At 39.5% G+C, this 20,136-nt stretch overlaps 1 protein-coding gene across 3 annotated transcripts in view; it reads right to left on the bottom strand.

Moving 5' to 3' along the window:
- LOC124596510 (Down syndrome cell adhesion molecule-like protein Dscam2) overlaps positions 1–20,136 on the bottom strand; it is a 270,374-nt gene that overhangs the window by 153,849 nt on the left and 96,389 nt on the right. For all 3 annotated transcript variants that reach the window (XM_047135673.1, XM_047135675.1, XM_047135674.1), the window contains exon 7: positions 10,668–10,905. In XM_047135673.1, the coding sequence (XP_046991629.1) occupies positions 10,668–10,905 (238 nt within the window). The remainder of the gene's footprint in view (positions 1–10,667; positions 10,906–20,136) is intronic.

The following is a 20,136-nucleotide window of genomic DNA, read 5'->3' as shown; positions in this document are numbered from 1 at the left end:
AAGCAATCATAGCAGCTTCCAAGCGTTTCTCGAAAGGGTCGAAGACGAAGATCACTGGCGTGAAAGTCGTGCCAATCATCAGAATTTTAGTAACAGGAATAACCGCAATAATGATGAGAGAAATGACGGCAATGGGTTTCGCGTCAACATGACACAGAGGGGTAGAGGCAGAGGAAGAGGGGGTTATCCAGGTCGTGGTAGAGGATACACCGCGCAAAATAATAACGATGCGGGAAACTGATTTCCATGAACAATGCGGGCCAAACGGAAGCAGACAGAACATACCGGCCCGGTTTTAAGAAACATTACTGGACTGGCAGTGAAGTTATGAGACAGGTTAGGGACAGGCGTGGAACGACGCAGCGTGTTGTGGCGAAGCAAGCGTCAGGTGTATGTGCAGATGAGTCATCTTCGGCGCACAGAGCGATACATGTTAACAGGCAAGTGGAGCATCAGAGGGCAACGGCCCAGCCTAGTAGAACAGCTGTTCAGAGAGAAGCCGCTAGCAAGGCGGCAGAATTAGGTACAAGCATTGCCATATGAGCTGGTGAATACATTAAGAGTGGTAATTCCGTGGCGAAGGTAATAGTAGATGGAACAGTGGATACACAGAGAGGTGCGGTTAGCAGTGTTAGCAATGAAGTAAATGGCGAGAATGAATTAGCAGAAGTAACTGATTGGCGTGTGCAGATCGACAATCGGTACAAGGGCCTCAAGCAAAGTAAGTGGGAGGATTTTAAGAAGGAATATGAGGCAAGGAGGTTAATTAGTGAAAAAGGAAATAGTAGGGATGTCGATAAGGTGACGTGGCCTGAATTTGAAGAGGAGAGAATAAATAGCACCGCGCGAAGTACGCGTGCTGCCGAAAGGACAATGGTTAAAGATAGGAAGGAATTGGAGGATGAAATCCTAAGCACTGATGAGGAAGTAACTTCTGTTAAAGATCCGCCAACAGTACAAGCTGTTACTGAAAGGCACCGTGGGGAAGGGGCAGGTAATTACCTAAGAGTAATTGAAGTCCACGAGGATTACACTAAATATGAAGTAACAGTGGATGTGATGAAGCTGATAATGAGGCTGTTTTGCCAAAAGAGGATATTGAGTTAAAATCAAAGCCTGACGAAAATGCAGAGGAAGAACTTAGTTCCTGTCTCAGAAAAGCTTTTATGTTAGAACCTGAAAGCGATCCAGAATGGTCGGATTCTGAAGATGGTTCAGATGATGAGTATTTCGGTACTAGTGAAAATAATGGGAATAGAGCTAATTGGGATATTGTACCTACTGATGACGAAGTTTCAAAACAAAACCCAGATGTTGACACTGAACACAGGAAGAAAGAGCCACCTGATGACTCAGTGTCTATTTTGCAAGGAGTTGAAGTAAGCAAAGACTTTGAACTCCAGAAACCTAGAAAGTCACCAGATATAAATGGTTCATAGGTCAGGAATGTATCTTGGGACTATGTCACAGTCGGCCAAGGTGCGTTGTGGAAAACAGGAAGGGGCATGATTTAGAGCCTGGGGCAGGTTTATATCGGACTTTGAGAATGTCATGAACACCTTACATCATGAATCTACTGGGTTCCCACCGGAAGAAATTTTGTTAGGCAGCAGAAGTAAAAGTTTAATTAAGAAAAAAACTAGAGTTTCCACCTTGTACAAGCTTGGGGTTGAGTCAAAAGAAAGAATTAGTCAGAAAAAGGGCAAAGCAAAAAGCTGAATCTAGATCTAAAAGACATGATAAAAACCTGAAAGTTTCAAAATTTAAAATTGGGGATTATGTTCTTTTAAAAACCCACTAAAAATCTAGTGAACTGAACCATGAGATTTCCAAATTTAAATACATTTATAATGGACCGTATAGAATACAGAACATTCCACACGATAATGCTTACTACCTGATCTACCCAAAATCCAAGAGACCTTTAGGTGTAAGAAACGTTGTGGACCTGAAACTGTATGTTCCTAGGAGTGAGTACCCTAAGGACAATCAGAAAGCAATCTGCAGTAAATGTGCTGTATCTTATGCTGAAACTATTTTATTCTAAATGTAACAAATCTTTGTAAATGTATGTATACCAGTGTCAGTGTGATAATGTACTTATGTGAGTTTCAGATTACCATATGTACTATAAATGTAAAGATGTGTGGAAAACAGGCCTGAAAAGAAAAAGCAAATGCTGCAAGCCAGATAAAAGATGGGACCGCCAAAAATCAAAGTGGGCAGTACATGACTCATTATATAAAGGACTGCCAAACACCAAAGAGGGCAGATAAATAGTCAAAGGAGAATTGTAAGTGTGGTACAGGTGATGTGATAAAATGATGTGAAATGGACTGCTCAAATCTGAATAATAGGCAGCAAATATAAGTAGTGATTTTTCTAAATAGTACTGTGTATTTATTAATAAATAAGGAAATTACTGCCATTCAATGCAAGCAGCAACAAATTGGTTTATAGCATATGTAGGTATTTGTATCTGATTTGTAGTTAAGTGTTTGTGTTCCAAATTTTGATTTTTATTTATCTGAGAAATTTAATAATAATGAGTAATTTGCTACTTAAATCATGTTGTGATAGGAGGTTGGACTGTGCCAAAGGCACTTAAGTAAATGATAGGTAACTGTTCTCAATATATTAAAAAGTATAGACCTATATGATGTGAGTGAAGGGAAGTTTTGCGATATAAAATTTTATGATGGCACATTCACGCAAAGATTCAGAACCCCTGTATAAATATAAAATTGAGTGTTCCCATCAAATTTGCACATAGTGAAATTTACTGGAAACAGGGGCATGTGTAACAAAAATGACATTGTACTATTGTACATATAAATAATTTTTTTTTTCCATCTGATTTTTTGTTAAACTTGAGTAATTGATGTTCTGGTTTCATTTGTTTTTTGTTTCATACCATTGTGTTAAGAAAACTGTAAACAAGTTTCAATGTGAATATTAATGTTTATGTCAAATGTCAAGCAATATTGTAATAGAATTGAAATGTAACAAATGTTGAAACTGTTGTAAGATGTTTAAAATTGTAATTGTGCGTCTGGTCCATACATAGGCAATGTGTTAGGATATGTAGAATGCAAAACCTCGGGTGAATACCCGGCCTGTCAAGGAGCGGTAAAAGGTGGATGGCAGGCGAGCGCGGGGAAATGCACGCGGGCACTGCACGGCTCAACGAGCTCAGCAGTAGTAGTTGGAGTTTGGCATTGGTCTGAGCAAAACCTTCTGGAGCGAGGAGGCTCTCCTGGAAGACGTAGTTTCACTGAGCCTCGGGTATGCTGTTCCAACGCCCACACAGCATGGCAAAATTCCATAGGCACTAAATAGAAAAGTATTGCGACGCTAAGAAGAATTAAAGTGCCGATACGTCAAGAGCCATAGCTGTGGTTGTGTGTGTGCTCTGTGCCTCGCCATCTCGCCGCCCGCCAACCGCCGCATCGATACAATCAGGTTGAAACTTTTAGTACTGTATTCGTATGGACCATAGAGTGAACTGTTCAATAATAACCTAAATTTTACTAGAACTTTCCCATCATTTAATTATCCTCACAACTAACCTAGACAGGGTCCTTTCCAAATGTTGTGCAATCCGAGTGTCCTGAAATGAAAAATTAAACCTTGTGTCAATAATAATTACTTGCAGACCTAGTTATGCTAGAATGGTGTTTACAGAACTGTTTTGTTAATGAACCAGTAAATGAATAACAAAGGCCTAACGAAATTGAAAGATAACTTTAATATTGATATAGTAATGAAGTTTAATTATTTCGAGACAGATATATAGGTATTTAAATGAGAAGTAAATAAGATAAATGAGTAGTAACTCATATACTGGAAATCTTGAACGCATGATAATTTCAGTAATCAATTTTTTTAATATAGTGATCATAACAGTTTCAGGGTCCCTCCCCCCCTCCCCACCCCGCCCCCCTCCCCCCTTTTTTACTCATTTGAATTCTGAAGTGTTCCACATTGGTTTGACCAGCAAAAGTTTAAGTCAATATATAAGTCAAAATTCATCAGTGTTTTATATTTATCAAAATTGAAATTTTGTGTGTGGCTCGAGAGTGTTATTTCTAGGGTAACCTACGCCCGATTTTAATCAGATCAATAGACAGTATGAAGTTTTGTAGTATACATTATAGTGTAGTGTTATGTATTCATGGTTTTTCCATATCAGTACAGAACGTGAAACTATCAGTTCAATAGATTTTCTGGTTCTAAAATTTTACTATATTATGCAGTGTTACTATGTGTTGTTTTGCATGAATATACACCAAATTGTACAGGGGAGAAACTCAGTTAATGCCTAATTAGGCTGGCGACCGTATTATTATTAAATTGGAAGCATCTGCAGTGTTGCTTTTGGTCCATACTGACGTGTAATTGCATTTCGAACTTGCTTGACGTATAATTGTTATTACAGAGTGGGTGTAAGTCTGATTTGCCACCATTCAGGTACACGCGTTCGATATCTGTAAGAAAATCCTTTCTCATAAGGTGAACCCCGCTCAATTACCATAGCACAGGCTTCAACGAGTATTGTGTGCCCCATGCGCATGTTACACCATAACATCAAAAATAATAGAATACTGCATGCTTAAACAGATGAGTCAACGTGAAATTTAAAATTTTCCAGGCAAACTAAATACTCAAAACGATTTTGGGCTTGCAGCCCGTCGTCGTTAGCTTCCATCCACGATATTTCGACTGGACAACTGCCAGCCATCCTCAGGTGAGTCATCGAAGACTGAAGAAATATCGTGGATGGAACCTAACGACGACTGGCTGCAAGTCCAAAATCTTTTTGAATATTTAGTTCGCTGAGAAAATTTTAAATTTCACATCAGAAGCCTTTACGGGGAGGAGATGGCCTCACATGTAAGAAGTTTTGACAAACTACATGGTAAGAGAGCTCAGCTTTTGTGTTCTTTGAACTTTTTATTGAGATGTCGGGACCATGGCATAATACCAAAACTTTCCAGAGTGATGCCTTTTATTAAGACTGCCACTGCACGGAAGCTAACGGAAAAGGCCAGTCACGTTATTGTTAAAGAGAGGATTTGCCACAGAAGACGAAGATTGGATGCCATTTCAGAAGAATTGTTCCACCTGCATCTGAAGATTGCAGCACATCTGTCTACTGTATCATGGGACTGAGTTGATGGATTGACTTCCGCCAAATTTGAGTGGGTACACAAGGATGCAAGTTCTCAGCAGATGTCAAAATTTGATCATCTGGTGCCACAACAGTCATCGCCACAGGGGATTACAGCAAAACGTTCCATTGTTAACTTCACGGACAAGAATTTGGATGACGCGACGCTGTCGGTATTAAGTAAGGGTTTGAATTTTGCACCTACACCTAGAGCACTACCTTTGGTAAGTTTTGTAAGTGGTGTTGAAGAAGCTATATGACACCTTCCTATGGAAACTGCAGAACAAACTTGCCGTGCTCTTCTGAGAGCTCCTCCTCAACACAGTAACATAACCTCCACAGAAAGGGCTGTACTGTGAAATCTCCGAGAAGATCCGGACATTGTGGTACTGAAGGCCGATAAAGGCAATTAAACTGTACTGTTACCTCACAGTTTGTATGTGGATAAAATGTATGGTCTACTAAGTGATTCTGCCTACAGGAAGATTGATAATGATCCTACAGGAAATGTGCAACGGAAGACATCTACACTCCTGAATTCTTCCTCGTTGCCTCCAGAGACGATGAAGCGCTTAAGACCTCATGGCAGCGTACCTGTAAGACTGTATGGCCTTCTGAAGGTATATAAAGACGGACTACCCTTAAGGCCAATAGTGAGCAATATTGGGGCCCCCACTTATGATTTAGCCAAACATCTTGCATCCTTGCTGAGGCCATTTGTGGGCAAAATTCCACATCACATACGAAACTCGGCAGATTTTATCAAAAGACTGGGGGCTCTCCGCCTAAGTACTTTTGATCTTTTAGATAGTTTTGACGTAAGTTTCAGGTGGGAATCACTGCTTTGTTCCGCCACGCCCTCTCCTCAACATATTTTATGATAAACCAAGAGTACTTTGAACAGATTGACGGCGTTGCCATGGGTAGCCCCTTGTCTTCCTTGGTGGCCAACCTTCTTATGGAGGATTTTGAGGAGAGAGCACTTGAATCAGCAGCCCTCAAACCAACTGTTTTTTGGAGATATGTGGATGATACTCTCGTAGTGTGGCCTCATGGAGAAGACAAATTAATGGAGTTGTTAGATCACCTTAACTTCATGCATGAGAACATTCAGTTTACAATGGAATTAGAGAAAAATGGTTGCCTCCCTTTCTTGGATGTGCTAGTTAGACAGAAGAGTGATGGCTCTCTGGGGCATTCAGTTTATCGAAAGCCCACACATACTGATTTGTATTTAAATTCGTCCAGCTGCCATCACCCATCGCAAACAATGAGTGTACTTAAAACACTTGTACACAGAGCTCATGTAGTGTCAGATGCAGCTAGTTTGCCTGAAGAGCTTGCCCACCTGAACAGGGTTTTCAAAGAGAATGGATATTCTAGCAAGGCACTTGCAATTAAGCCAAAGAAACAGGGAGTGGAGAAAGAAGCGACCACGCCTACTAAATCTTTAGCTTTTCTTCCCTTTGTTGGCAACATTTCCTTCAAAACTGCAAGAATCCTCCACAGTTTTAAAGTGAAAGTGATTTTCCATCCACCATCGAGGATTTCCGACCTGCCGGGATCAGTGAAAGAAGATTTGGTATTGCGGAAGGCGGGAATTTATAAAATACCTTGTCAGTGTGGCATGTCATATATAGGACAAACATTGCGAACAGTAGAAGAACGTTGCACTGAACATCAACGCTGTACTCGCCATTTGTGCAACCTAGCAAGTCTGCAATTGCTGAGCATTGCATTTCCACTGGACACTCAATGGAGTATGACAAGACAACAATTTTGGCCACAGGAACATCCCTTTGGGACTCCGTCATAAAAGAATCAGTGGAAATTAGCATGGCAGACAATCTTATGAACCGTGACAATCGCTACCAGCTAGATAATGTGTGGAACCCGTCATCTTTAAGATCTGCTCCAGACGAAGACATCAGAGTACTCTGATGGCTGCGGCAATTGACAACGCCGAAGACAGCCGAGTTCTGCAGTTCCACCTGTGAGGGCGCTGCTGGCCGGCGGTGCGGTTCGTCTGTCAACATGATTTTGACGCATGCCCGGAATAATCGCTGCACGCTATATATTGCGGAACGGAGGGCATCTTCGTCAGTCTTCGATGGCTCACCTCAGGATGGCTGGCAGTTGTCCAGTCGAAATATCATGGATGGAAGCTAACAACAACCGGCTGCAAGCCCGAAATCTTTTTGAATAGATGAGTCAATATTTTGAACACAATGATATACTCATCTCCTCACAGTATAGTTTCAGATCTAGCCTTTCTACAGTCAAAGCAGTTGAGAGTGTGGTAGCAAAAATATAAAATTGTTTTGAAAATGAAGATATTATCTGTGCAACACTTTTGGACCTCAGAAAAGCTTTTGATATGGTCTCCCACAATATTCTCATAAAAAAACCCTACCACTACCGGATGAGAGAGAATGCTCTATGCCTAATGCAGTCATACTTGGACAACAGAAAACCGTTAGTTAATGTAAATAACCAAATGTCAGAATGTCTCCTAGTTGTAAAGGGTGTACCTCAAGAATCTGTTCTTGGACTTTTCCTTTTCATTACTTATATAAATGATTTACCTTCAGTTGTATCATGTGATGCAATGCTATATGCTGATGACACAACATTCATCACATGTGATACTAATCTTGAAAATGTGCAACACACCATGGCAGTAGCAATGGAGAGATGCACTACTCGGTTTGAGGCAAATATACTGCAGAAGAATTAAGGTAAAACTGAAGCTATTGTTTTCAATCTCAATGCTCCCAGTCATGATAACAAAACAGTAAAATTATTGGGATTTCATATAGATCAAAAGCTCAGCCGGGATACCTACAAAGGGAAGATATGTGGCAAATTGGCATGTGCCATATATCTGCTGTACAAGCTGAGGAGCAGTGTCAGAAAGAACTTCTGTTATATGCATATTTTGCATTCTTCCATTCGCACCTGAGTTATGGGATACTATTATGAGGCAATTCTGTAGGATCAAAATTAGTGTTTAAATGGCAAAAGAAAGCCATAAGGTACATAGCAGAACTTAGCCCATATAAATCATGTTGAGATTATTTTAAGAAACTAAATATATTGACAGTCCTGGCCTGTATATTTACAACTGCCTTGTCTTCGTTTAAGAGAACCTGAGTAAATTTGACTTAAGGAGAACAGTTCATGACTATAACATAAGAAGTGGACATACAATTAATATGCCATATGCTAGGCCTGCAAACACATATAACATCTACAAATATCTTGGACCTGTCTACTTCAACAAATTACCTGAAAATACCTACACAATGCTGCTACATAAATTTAAAACTAGTCTTTCGAGGTGGATCAAAAGTAAAGTAATTTACTCTGCTCAAGAGTTTCTTGAGTATGTGACTAATGACCCACTTTCCTTAAGAGAATAAATAATAAATTAACTGCAAACTATACATATCCCACACTGTGCAACTATTTTATTGCTGTTTCATGTACTTATTGTTAAATATCTGTTTGATTACTTATTTGTTATTCACTCAACCATGTAGTTCATTTATCTTGTAACTGATCTATTAGAAATGTCTTGTTGTTATTGAAATTTGCACAAATATGTATTGTATCCATCCTGGATTATTATATTTTAGTTAATAACATCTGTCATGACAAAGTTTATATTATTATTATTTTATTATTATATGATTATTATTGTTATGCAAACACTGACAACACCAATTGCATGTAAATATGCTCAACGGTGGAATAAAACATTTCTAATTGTATTTGTATTTGTAAACAAAATCAACAGAGAAGTGCATGGTATGCAGAAAATGCAATGAGAAAGGAGGAACCAGAGAAACAATTTTCTACTATGAAACATGCAAAAGGAAGCCTGCACTTAACCTGAAAGAATATTTTAAGAAGTACCATACAGAAAAAAATTATAAATAGTGATAATCAAACACCAACATTGTTTCAGAAACTAGTCTAAAAGGAAACACCTGTTATTATAGGTTATCTGTCTTGAGCTGACTGGGTTCTGATTAAAAAGAATTACACCAGACACGTTTTGCTTTTATTTTCAAAGCATCTTCTGTGGTATTGCTGTTTCTTCACATAATCCGTTCATTCCCTTCTTACTATCAGTGGATGGTTGGCGTTGACTGGCTTCATCTCATATCTGCACTTAGCAGTTTTTGGCATTTTGCATTATTTCTTGCGCTGCACTATTTACAATTGGCTTTCTTAACTGTACTGAGAGAGTGAGACAGCAGAGGCAGTTACTAAATGTAATAATACAAAGGAAAAGAAAATATATAGGACATACACTAAAAAAGGAGTGGCTTATAAAAGCAGCTTCAGCAGAATTTGTGGAAGGGGTGAGAAGGTGGGGGAGGAAGAGATAGCAGATCTCAGATGATATGCTCCACAAGAAAAAATATAGAGGTGTTAAGAAGGAAGCGATGGACCACCAGAGATGTAGATGCATAGGACCTCTTAACACAACAGAAAACTGATGATGTTGTCATGTTAGGCTGGAAAGTGGTGGACAACTGGAAATGTAGATATGAAGATCCTGCTAACACAGCAGAAATATGATTAAGTTGTTGTGTGTGGCTGAAACAAAGTCTGCAATTTGGTCTCATGTTAACAGTTTCAGTATTTGGAACACAACACATGAATGAAATTATTGTTTTTCCCATAGATTCCAGTGGTGTTTTGTTTATTTATTGTTTATTTATTTATTCCATGTGATCTGATGGTACACAGTGTGTTGCAAGTGTCAGAAAATATCATTCAACATTGTTAACATATATTAACGTAAGCCTATAGTATCCTAATGTATTATATTGCTCAATGTTTTCAATTTAACACAAACAGCAAGATTACTGTTCTAAGTATTCATTTACAGAGTAAAAACAGTGGCACAACAAATATGACTTCACGGCTTGGTGTTATCATGCATGTTCTTCAGCTGATGATAAAATAACTATGAAACTGAGTGGTAAATGCACACCAAGCTGATAAGAACAACACCGATTACGTAATTCTTGAAGAAAATCACTGTCATTTTATGTATGTTTTATTTAATAAACTGTGACTTGTTATAATGTTTTCTTCGTGTACAAAATATTGGAAGATACAACCACAGGCTCAGCTTGGCTAATCACAAGGGTTATGCTTTATGTTGCACTGTTTAGAATGAAATGTCTTATAGATACTTTTTGTTAATAATGTACAAGAGTAAATGTTTAGGGGGCTGAAAGAAAAGCAGAGAAAATAAATGATATATTTTTAAAAAAGTAGTGCCTGTGGCTTAATTAATGACCTGAGTAGCTTAATCAACGATTTCACTTCTCTATACATTTCTCAACTCTGAATTCCTTTTCCTGAAGGACAAATGTATTTAATAACATTGAGATACATGGAAAGTTCTTGATTCTGCTATTAAAACCTCTAAGTATGGCCACTTAATTTATGAAAATAACATCCAGTATTTTATTACCATCTTCCTCTGTTGTAGCAGTGACTTCTTTACTGTGTGGGCCAGCACCAGCTCTGTTGTATGCTTGAATTAAGATGCAGTACTCTGTAAATTTTTCCAATTCATTCAATGTATTTTGTAGTTCCATTCCAGGAATTACTTCAAAAGTTTTGTAGTGGAACGGATCTGATGAGTTACTGATCTTATACCCAATGTAATATCCCAATATATCTCCATTCTGTAGATTTTTGTCAGGTGGCTGTAATTAAAAAAATAAAAAAGCAGTTATTCAGTTTTGCTACAAATTTTTACGTCACTACCTTACATGTATTTCAAATATAGGTAAAGTCTAAAATCATGTACAGTATTATGTTTGTATATATATATATATATATATATATATATATATATATCCCACGTGGAATGTTTCCCTCTATTATATATATATATATATATATATATATATATATATATATATATATATATATATATATAATAATAAAAAAAAACAAAGATGAGGTGACTTACCGAACAAAAGCGCTGGCAGGTCGATAGACACACAAACAAACACAAACATACACACAAAATTCAAGCTTTCGCAACAAACTGTTGCCTCATCAGGAAAGAGGGAAGGAGAGGGGAAGACGAAAGGAAGTGGGTTTTAAGGGAGAGGGTAAGGAGTCATTCCAATCCCGGGAGCGGAAAGACTTACCTTAGGGGGAAAAAAGGACAGGTATACACTCGCACACACGCACATATCCATCCACACATACAGACACAAGCAGACATATTTAAAGACAAAGAGTTTGGGCAGAGATGTCAGTCGAGGCAGAAGTGTAGAGGCAAAGAAGTTGTTGAAAGACAGGTGAGGTATGAGTGGCGGCAACTTGAAATTAGCGGAGATTGAGGCCTGGCGGATGACGAGAAGAGAGGATATACTGAAGGGCAAGTTCCCATCTCCGGAGTTCGGATAGGTTGGTGTTGGTGGGAAGTATCCAGATAACCCGGACGGTGTAACACTGAGCCAAGATGTGCTGGCTGTGCACCAAGGCATGTTTAGCCACAGGGTGATCCTCATTACCAACAAACACTGTCTGCCTGTGTCCATTCATGCGAATGGACAGTTTGTTGCTGGTCATTCCCACATAGAATGCATCACAGTGTAGGCAGGTCAGTTGGTAAATCACGTGGGTGCTTTCACACGTGGCTCTGCCTCTGATCGTGTACACCTTCCGGGTTACAGGACTGGAGTAGGTGGTGGTGGGAGGGTGCATGGGACAGGTTTTGCATCGGGGGCGGTTACAAGGATAGGAGCCAGAGGGTAGGGAAGGTGGTTTGGGGATTTCATAGGGATGAACTAACAGGTTACGAAGGTTAGTTCATCCCTATGAAATCCCCAAACCACAGGCAGACAGTGTTTGTTGGTAATGAGGATCACCCTGTGGCTAAACATGCCTTGGTGCACAGCCAGCACATCTTGGCTCAGTGTTACACCGTCCGGGTTATCTGGATACTTCCCACCAACACCAACCTATCCGAACTCCGGAGATGGGAACTTGCCCTTCAGTATATCCTCTCTTCTCGTCATCCGCCAGGCCTCAATCTCCGCTAATTTCAAGTTGCCGCCACTCATACCTCACCTGTCTTTCAACAACTTCTTTGCCTCTACACTTCTGCCTCGACTGACATCTCTGCCCAAACTCTTTGTCTTTAAATATGTCTGCTTGTGTCTGTATGTGTGGATGGATATGTGCGTGTGTGCGAGTGTATACCTGTCCTTTTTTCCCCCTAAGGTAAGTCTTTCCGCTCCCGGGATTGGAATGACTCCTTACCCTCTCCCTTAAAACCCACTTCCTTTCGTCTTCCCCTCTCCTTCCCTCTTTCCTGATGAGGCAACAGTTTGTTGCGAAAGCTTGAATTTTGTGTGTATGTTTGTGTTTGTTTGTGTGTCTATCGACCTGCCAGCGCTTTTGTTCGGTAAGTCACCTCATCTTTGTTTTTATATATAATTTTTCCCACGTGGAATGTTTCCTTCCATTATATATATATATATATATATATATATATATATATAGTTATAATAGAGGGAAACATTCCACGTAGGAAATATATATCTAAAAACAAAGATGATGTGACTTACCAAATGAAAGTGCTGGCAGGTCGACAGACACACAAACAAACACAAACATACACACAAAATTCAAGCTTTCGCAACAAACTGTTGCCTCATCAGGAAAGAGGGAAGGAGAAGGAAAGACGAAAGGATGTGGGTTTTAAGGGAGAGGATAAGGAGTCATTCCAATCCTGGGAGCGGAAAGACTTACCTTAGGGGGAAAAAAGGACGGGTATACACTCGCACACACACACATATCCATCCACACATATACAGACACAAGCAGACATATTTAAAGACAAAGAGTTTGGGCAGACATGTCAGTCGAGGCGGAAGTGCAGAGGCAAAGATGTTGTTGAATGACAGGTGAGGTATGAGTGGCAGCAACTTGAAATTAGTGGAGATTGAGGCCTGGTGGATAACGGGAAGAGAGGATATATTGAAGAGCAAGTTCCCATCTCCCGAGTTCGGATAGGTTGGTATTAGTGGGAAGTATCCAGATAACCCGGACAGCGTAACACTGTGCCAAGATGTGCTGGCCGTTCACATTGATTTTTTTATGGAAAACTAAAGATATTACTATAAAAGATTATGTCATTTGATATTGTATTTTATACCTTATTCGGCTGTAACATTTGTTTAATAAATTTTAGTTGTAACACTGAAATTGTAAAAAATTAATAATGGTTTATTTTGAAATTTATTGTTAAAATTCTACATAAAGCAATGCAGCAATGCTGTGGGGGAGTCAGTCAGTCAGTTTGGAAGTTAGTTTTGGAAGTCAAAGAGATCAGTGAAGTAAGTTTGTGTTTTGTTTACATGATGAGTGTGCAGTTCGGTTGTAAATTAATGTAAATACATTTTTGTGAAGCATGAAAATTTCATATTCATTCATCAGTGGACCAGGCAGAAGAAATTTAAGTTAAGTGTAACGATCCAAGGAGAACGTTACAAACTGACTATTGAACAGCTTAAGACAGGGCTGCTATGACATTTTTCTAACCTCTATTCTATACTTAGCAAATGTTATACATTTCTTCCCACAACTGCCTTGTATTTGTAAGACGAAGGGCTGATTAGTAATGGATAATGGAAAAATTAAATAATCATTTAAAATCATAAACTACACAATCTGTTGGTTTATTTAAATTGGTACATATAATTTATCAAGCTGTGAACATATTGATGGATAAAAGAACATTATGAAAAACAATGTTTAGTAAAATCCTATATTTGAAAAATATTCGTACATGTATCAGACTGATGTAGCTTAACAGTTTTACAATAATCTCACAGGATGATGATGTCCCAGACTTCTAGGAGCATAGGGGACAACGCAGGAGATCCATCCACTGTACTAGTCAAGGCCCTAGTGGAGGCAGTTTGGTATTACCTTCCCCCGACCATTATGGGGATGCTTCATGCTTATGTAAGTGACTGTGGTAAATATGTGCAGAGTGGAGTGCCATGAGTTTATGGATGATTATGCTTATGACAGAGAAAGGAGAAGGTGAAACCCAATGTTGGTATAGTCTACTCTAGCACCAAGGTGACAGTCAAGTTTTAACATCACCATCCAATGGACAGACCATCTTCAATTTTTCCATGTGGACACTATCACTTAGACAGTACATACAGATTTGAAATTTAATGCACAACATTGGCAAAAGGTCTGGTGATCAGGAACTTTATGCTACCATCTCTCCTCCCGTTAGTGGCTGAATACTGGCAGTTAAAATTCCTTCCATCACCTGGATACCTCAGAGATGAGTGCCATTACATAAATGTACTTTGGTGGATGTGACTGTAGAGATTAGGTTATGTGGAAATAGAGGAAAATATATCTTTAGCTATTGTCTCCTCCTTCAAACTTACTGACTTGTATGTCAGTCTACGTATTTCATACTTACTGGTTTACAGGTTAGTTTGTGTACTTCCAACTATGTTACAGTTGACAAAGGTATCTTTTACTCTGTTTCTGCTCAACTTTCAAGTTAATCTCCCATAGTCTAGAGCACATGGTTTGTGTGATTGTCAATTTAATTTAAATTGCAATATATTCTGTTGTTTTACCACAAATACATCTAGTTTTCTGTTGATGAACTGGTACAAATACCATTCAAAAGTGTTACCATAACATTAATGACAATATTATGAAAAGGATAGTTGCAACTCACAATGTAGCAGAGATGCTGACTCACAGACAGGCCCCACCAAAATACTGCTGAACAAAGCTTTCAGCCAAACAGGCCTTCATCACAGTGAAGACAACATAAACACAAACACTCATGCAAATGCTACTTACACACACATGACCAGAATCTCTGGCCATGTCCACAGGCTGTGTGCGAGCTGCATTTGCATGAATGTGTGTATGTATGTAGTCTAATTATGATGAAGACCAGTTTGACCAAAAGCTTTGACTGACAGTCTTTTTGTTGTACCTATTGTAGCAGGACTTTGAATTTTGCCGCACTACACTCGTTCCCTCAGATATAAATTATACAGTCGCAGCTGTACGAGCGCTCGATGGCAGAGAAAATATATAAGAAAATGAAGGTACTAAAATTGTAACTCTTTTTGTTTTTCTACCCACTTTTGTCTTTGAGAGCGGAAGCTTAACTTACTTATTAGCTAGTCGTGGTCGGATTAAGACAAAAAAACTCATTGATATGCAGAGGTATTGTGGAAGTTGGTATGAAATTCGGAGGATGGAAGTAGCAACGTAAAATAAATTGCATTCAATAACACGATGGTTTTTATTTGTATAAATTAGTGATTCTTGGACGATTGCAAAATTTCCGAGCAGCTACGACTTTTCACGCAGAAATGAAACAGGAAATTTTTGGAGAACAAGACCTGGACGCCGCATGAGAGAAGACATGTTAACATGGTAAAGAATGAACTCTTATCTATGCCATTTCCCCCTGTTAATCACATTTTGTTATTCTCCGTTCTCTTTCAAATAATTTTTGTAATGGAAATTGGTTTGACTTTTGCTCAGAAACGCCACAAGGACCACCCGAACAATAGCTTTTCCGAATCACAAAGTCCGATAACTTTTCTGTAATACGAAGTCCGACTTGCGTTTCAATCTTTCCCTTTTCCACGGTCATTAAAGATTTTAAAAACCCCTTTTTATTCACGATTTCTTCCCACATTTTCAACCTTTCCTTTTCTTCTCTTTTTCTTTTTTGTTAACCACTACACTATCTGCACTTTGGCATCCCTGCTACCTGGTGATTAGTAACTATCATTTTCATAATATTGTGATTATTCCATCCTGCATTTTCCGTTTTTTGATTTTACCATAACATTACTTTCATCTCTAGCCTGTTCTACTAATAAAAAAACGAAAAACTTTTCATTGCATTGTTTCGTAGGATGAGGTCCAAGATCCAAGATCATGTGGCATCAGGGACAGTGATCAATTTGAAAGTATAGAATTAATTATATTGGCGGGACTAATGTGAGACATAAGATTCAGCAACAATCCACATGGTCTTGTAGCTATGTGTTGTGCACTGCCGAGACGGATGATACAGTGTAGCTTGTAAGTAGAGTGTGCAGTGCAGTTTGTAAGGTGATAAGAGAAACACAGGAAAGAAGGACGAACATTGAATATAATGATGCATAAGAAAATAATAACAAAGGAAAACAGCAGTGGGTTATGATCAGAGAAAAACCATCAGGCAAAAATCAAATAATGGAAAAAAAATGAAATGCAACAATATTAGGAATATGCTACTCACCATAAACCAGAGATGCTGAGTAGCATACGGCTATGTCAGTACCTCCATCCATATCAAACCTACTAACCACCAGCAATACCTCCACTTTGACAGCTGACACACCAAGAAGTACCTTCCGTACAACATAGCCACCTACGGTTATTGCATCTGCAGTGATGAGCAGTCACTCTCAAAATGTACCGAGGGTCTCATCGAAGCTTTCAAAGAATGTAATTATGCTCCCAGCCTTGTACAAAAACATATCTCCTGTGCCTTATCTTTCCAGTCTCCTGCCACCTCCCAAAATCCCACCGTCCAGCCACAGAGAAGGATTCCTCTCGTAACTCTGTACCACCCAGGACTGGAGCAACTGAATTACATTCTCCACCAAGGTTTCGACTGCCTCTCAACATGCCCTGAAATGAGAAATGTCCTGCCCACTATCCTTCCCACCCCTCCTACAATGGCATTCCACCGTCCATCGAACCTACACAATTTACTCGTCCATCCTTACACAACCCCTGCTCCAAACCCTTCCCTCACAGCTCAGACCCCTGTAATAGACCTAAGTGCAAGACCTGTCCCATACATCCATCCACCACCATCTACTCCATTCTGGTCACTAACATCCCATTAAAGACAGGGCTACCTGTGAAACCAGTCATGCAGTCTACAAGCTAAGCTGCAACCACTGTGCTGCAGTCTGTGTAAGCATGATAATCAAAAAGGTGTCTGTCTGCAAGAATGGTCATGGACAAACTGGCCAAGAAACAAGTGGACCACCCCATTTCTGAACACGCTGCCAAACATGACATCCTTCATTTCAATGATTGCTTCACAGCCTGTGGCATATGGATGTTTCCCACCAACACCAGGTTTTCTGAACTGCACAGGTGGGAACTTTCCCTGCAATGCATCCTACATTCTTGTCACCCTCCTGGCCTCAACCTTCATTAGTCACTGTCCTCACCCATCCAGCCCATTCCCTGTTCCCATTCCAGCACTACACAGCCATCATTGCACCTCCACACCCAGCCTTTTTGTTTTTACTTCTCTCCTTTTCCACTACTCCCCCTACCCATCTCTCCCCTGCCCTCCTTCTAACCTGCAGCACTTCACTGTCTGCCACCCCATCATACTATCCCTCCGCCTCCTTGCCCTAGCCTCCTCCTTACCCCCACCGAGTCGCCACTCCCATCATGCAATGGTAGTGCTGCTTGCAGTATCGTTTCAGTTGTCTGGGACTGCAGTGTGTGTGAGTGTGTGTGTGTGTGTGTGTGTGTGTGTGTGTGTGTGTGTGTGTGAGAGAGAGAGAGAGAGAGGGAGAGAGAGAGAGAGAGAGAGAGAGAGAGAGATCTATTGTTGACGAAGGCCTTAATGGCCAAAAGCTTTATTTGGGATAGTCTTTTGTTGTGCCTATCTACAACTCAGCATCCCCACTATATGGTGAGTAGCAACTTTCCTTTTATTAATATTGTTAGGTAGATTTCTTTCTTTCTAGTACATGATACTACAAAGTTTGTCTGGAGGGTAATGTCACTAAGTTCATACAAACTAATTTACTGATAAGATTAGTACAGTGCATAAAATTTCTTCAGAATAGGAACCCTCCTGCATTCTGTTTTTGCCAGCAAGGTTCCCAGCCATTGAATGCATTCCTAGCAGGCCTGGGATGGAATGTCTTCTAAGAAATGTGTAACAGCACCTTTCACATTGTCCCTGGTTTCAAAACAGAGTACTTTCCAGATTGTCTTGAGCTGGGGAAACAAAGATCGAGATTGCATGGAGAGAACGGGAAGGTGGGAGTGGGCTGTGACAGTATTGCCACATCCTTTTTGACCAGATAATTTCTCACCAAGCAGCTGATGCCAAAATTTTTGGGACCAGTTTTGAACACATTTTCTTTGTCTGCAATTGTTCAGTTACAGCTCTGTGGATGGTGGTTCTGGATATACAAAGAGTCTGAACTATTAGACACACATAGAGTGAAAATTTCACTCTAGAAACATCCCCCAGGCTGTGGCTAAGCCATGTCTCCACAATATCCTTTCTCCCAGAAGTGCTAGTTCTGAAAGGTTCGCAGGAGAGCTTCTGCAAAGTTTGGAAGGTAGGAGATGAGGTACTGGCGGAATTAAAGCTATGAGGACGGGGCGTGAGTCGTGCTTGGGTAGCTCAGTTGGTAGAGCACTTGCCCACGAAAGGCAAAGTTCCCGAGTTCAAGTCTCGGTCTGGAGCGCAATTTTAATTTGCCAGGAAGTTTCATATCAGTGCACACTCCGCTGTTGAGTGAAAATATCATTCTATTAGACATACACTCAATCTGCTATATGTATCAAAAGTTTATATGCATGACTTCCAATGCCTTCACCTATCAATGCTGAAGGTCCTCCACAGCTGGGTTTGACATCAACATCATTCCAGTCATCCAGCAAAAATGCTTTATTCCATCAAAATATCTGCCATTTTGACAAACATTCATTCCCAAATATTGCTAAATCACTGGAGTCATTTTGGCAGTATACTTCCCATTTTATTCAACAGAGGTTCATGAAATGACACTTCCTGACTCTCCAGGAGGTCAGAGAAAACTGTATTGGTCTCTTTGGGGACCAAACAACTCCCACGAGCTATCCTGGGTGCCTAGCACACATTCGAATCAATAGGAGCTTCATGACACAGCCAGTGACATTACATTCCAGACAAACCTTGTGTAATTTCAAAATCCAGTCACTGTTTCATTTTATTCATAGTTAATCTGTTGTGGTGCCTTTCTGAGGGAGGATGGCTTGAATGTTGAGAAACTGAATTTAAAAGTAACTGATACATTTCATCCGGCGAATGTTTATGGTAAACTGCTTCTCATTGCTTGTTGTGCAGACCTTTCCACATATTTTGTTGGTTTATTAGCATGATCAGACATAAAATCTATCAGAGTAAAGCCTTTGTTTTTATTTCATGGTAGTTTGTAGGATCATGAAACAGACTGTCAGTTACTACGTTCCCTAATCATCCCCTCTTTTTGGAAATTTTATGGTGACACTACATAAAAAGTATGTACAAATCATTATAACTGGCAGCTGCTACTATCAGATACAAAATAAAAATTAATGCTGTTCTGGCAGTACTTAACTAGGACTGTTTGTAGAAGTGTGTGAGGAAGTTGTGTACATGTCATACCAAATGTTCTCAGTGCACATGTTACATTAATTACCTAATAAACCTGTGTTTCAGCAATATTTATCAATGTCTCCATTAGGAAAGCAACTGCCAATACAACACAGGCTTTCATTGATATTTACATTTTTCATGATTTTTGTTTATGGGTACTATGCCATCTCCTATGGCATTTTTCTGTGTGAAACATTTACTCTCCTTATGCTGGAAACAACATCAGATGTCCAGATAGTAGTTTCAAACTTAAACAGGGAATAAATAAGTTACAGAGCTCGTAGTGCAGAAAAGTTGATGCTGTTTGTTTTATTTAACGCTATGGCCTACAACTTGTCCAGCTTTATTCTTTTTTGTCAAACATGTTTTCGTTCTTTTGGATGTCTATAGCCTCTTCTCAGTACATCCAAGCACAGACTTCCTAAAATGGTAAGGATTGTGTCTTTTAAAGCTATAGTATCAAAGAAACAAAGTTGCT

Source organism: Schistocerca americana, chromosome 2, assembly GCF_021461395.2.
Source record: "Schistocerca americana isolate TAMUIC-IGC-003095 chromosome 2, iqSchAmer2.1, whole genome shotgun sequence".
Lineage (NCBI taxonomy): Eukaryota > Metazoa > Arthropoda > Insecta > Orthoptera > Acrididae > Schistocerca > Schistocerca americana.
This window is presented reverse-complemented; position numbering and strand designations above follow the sequence as displayed.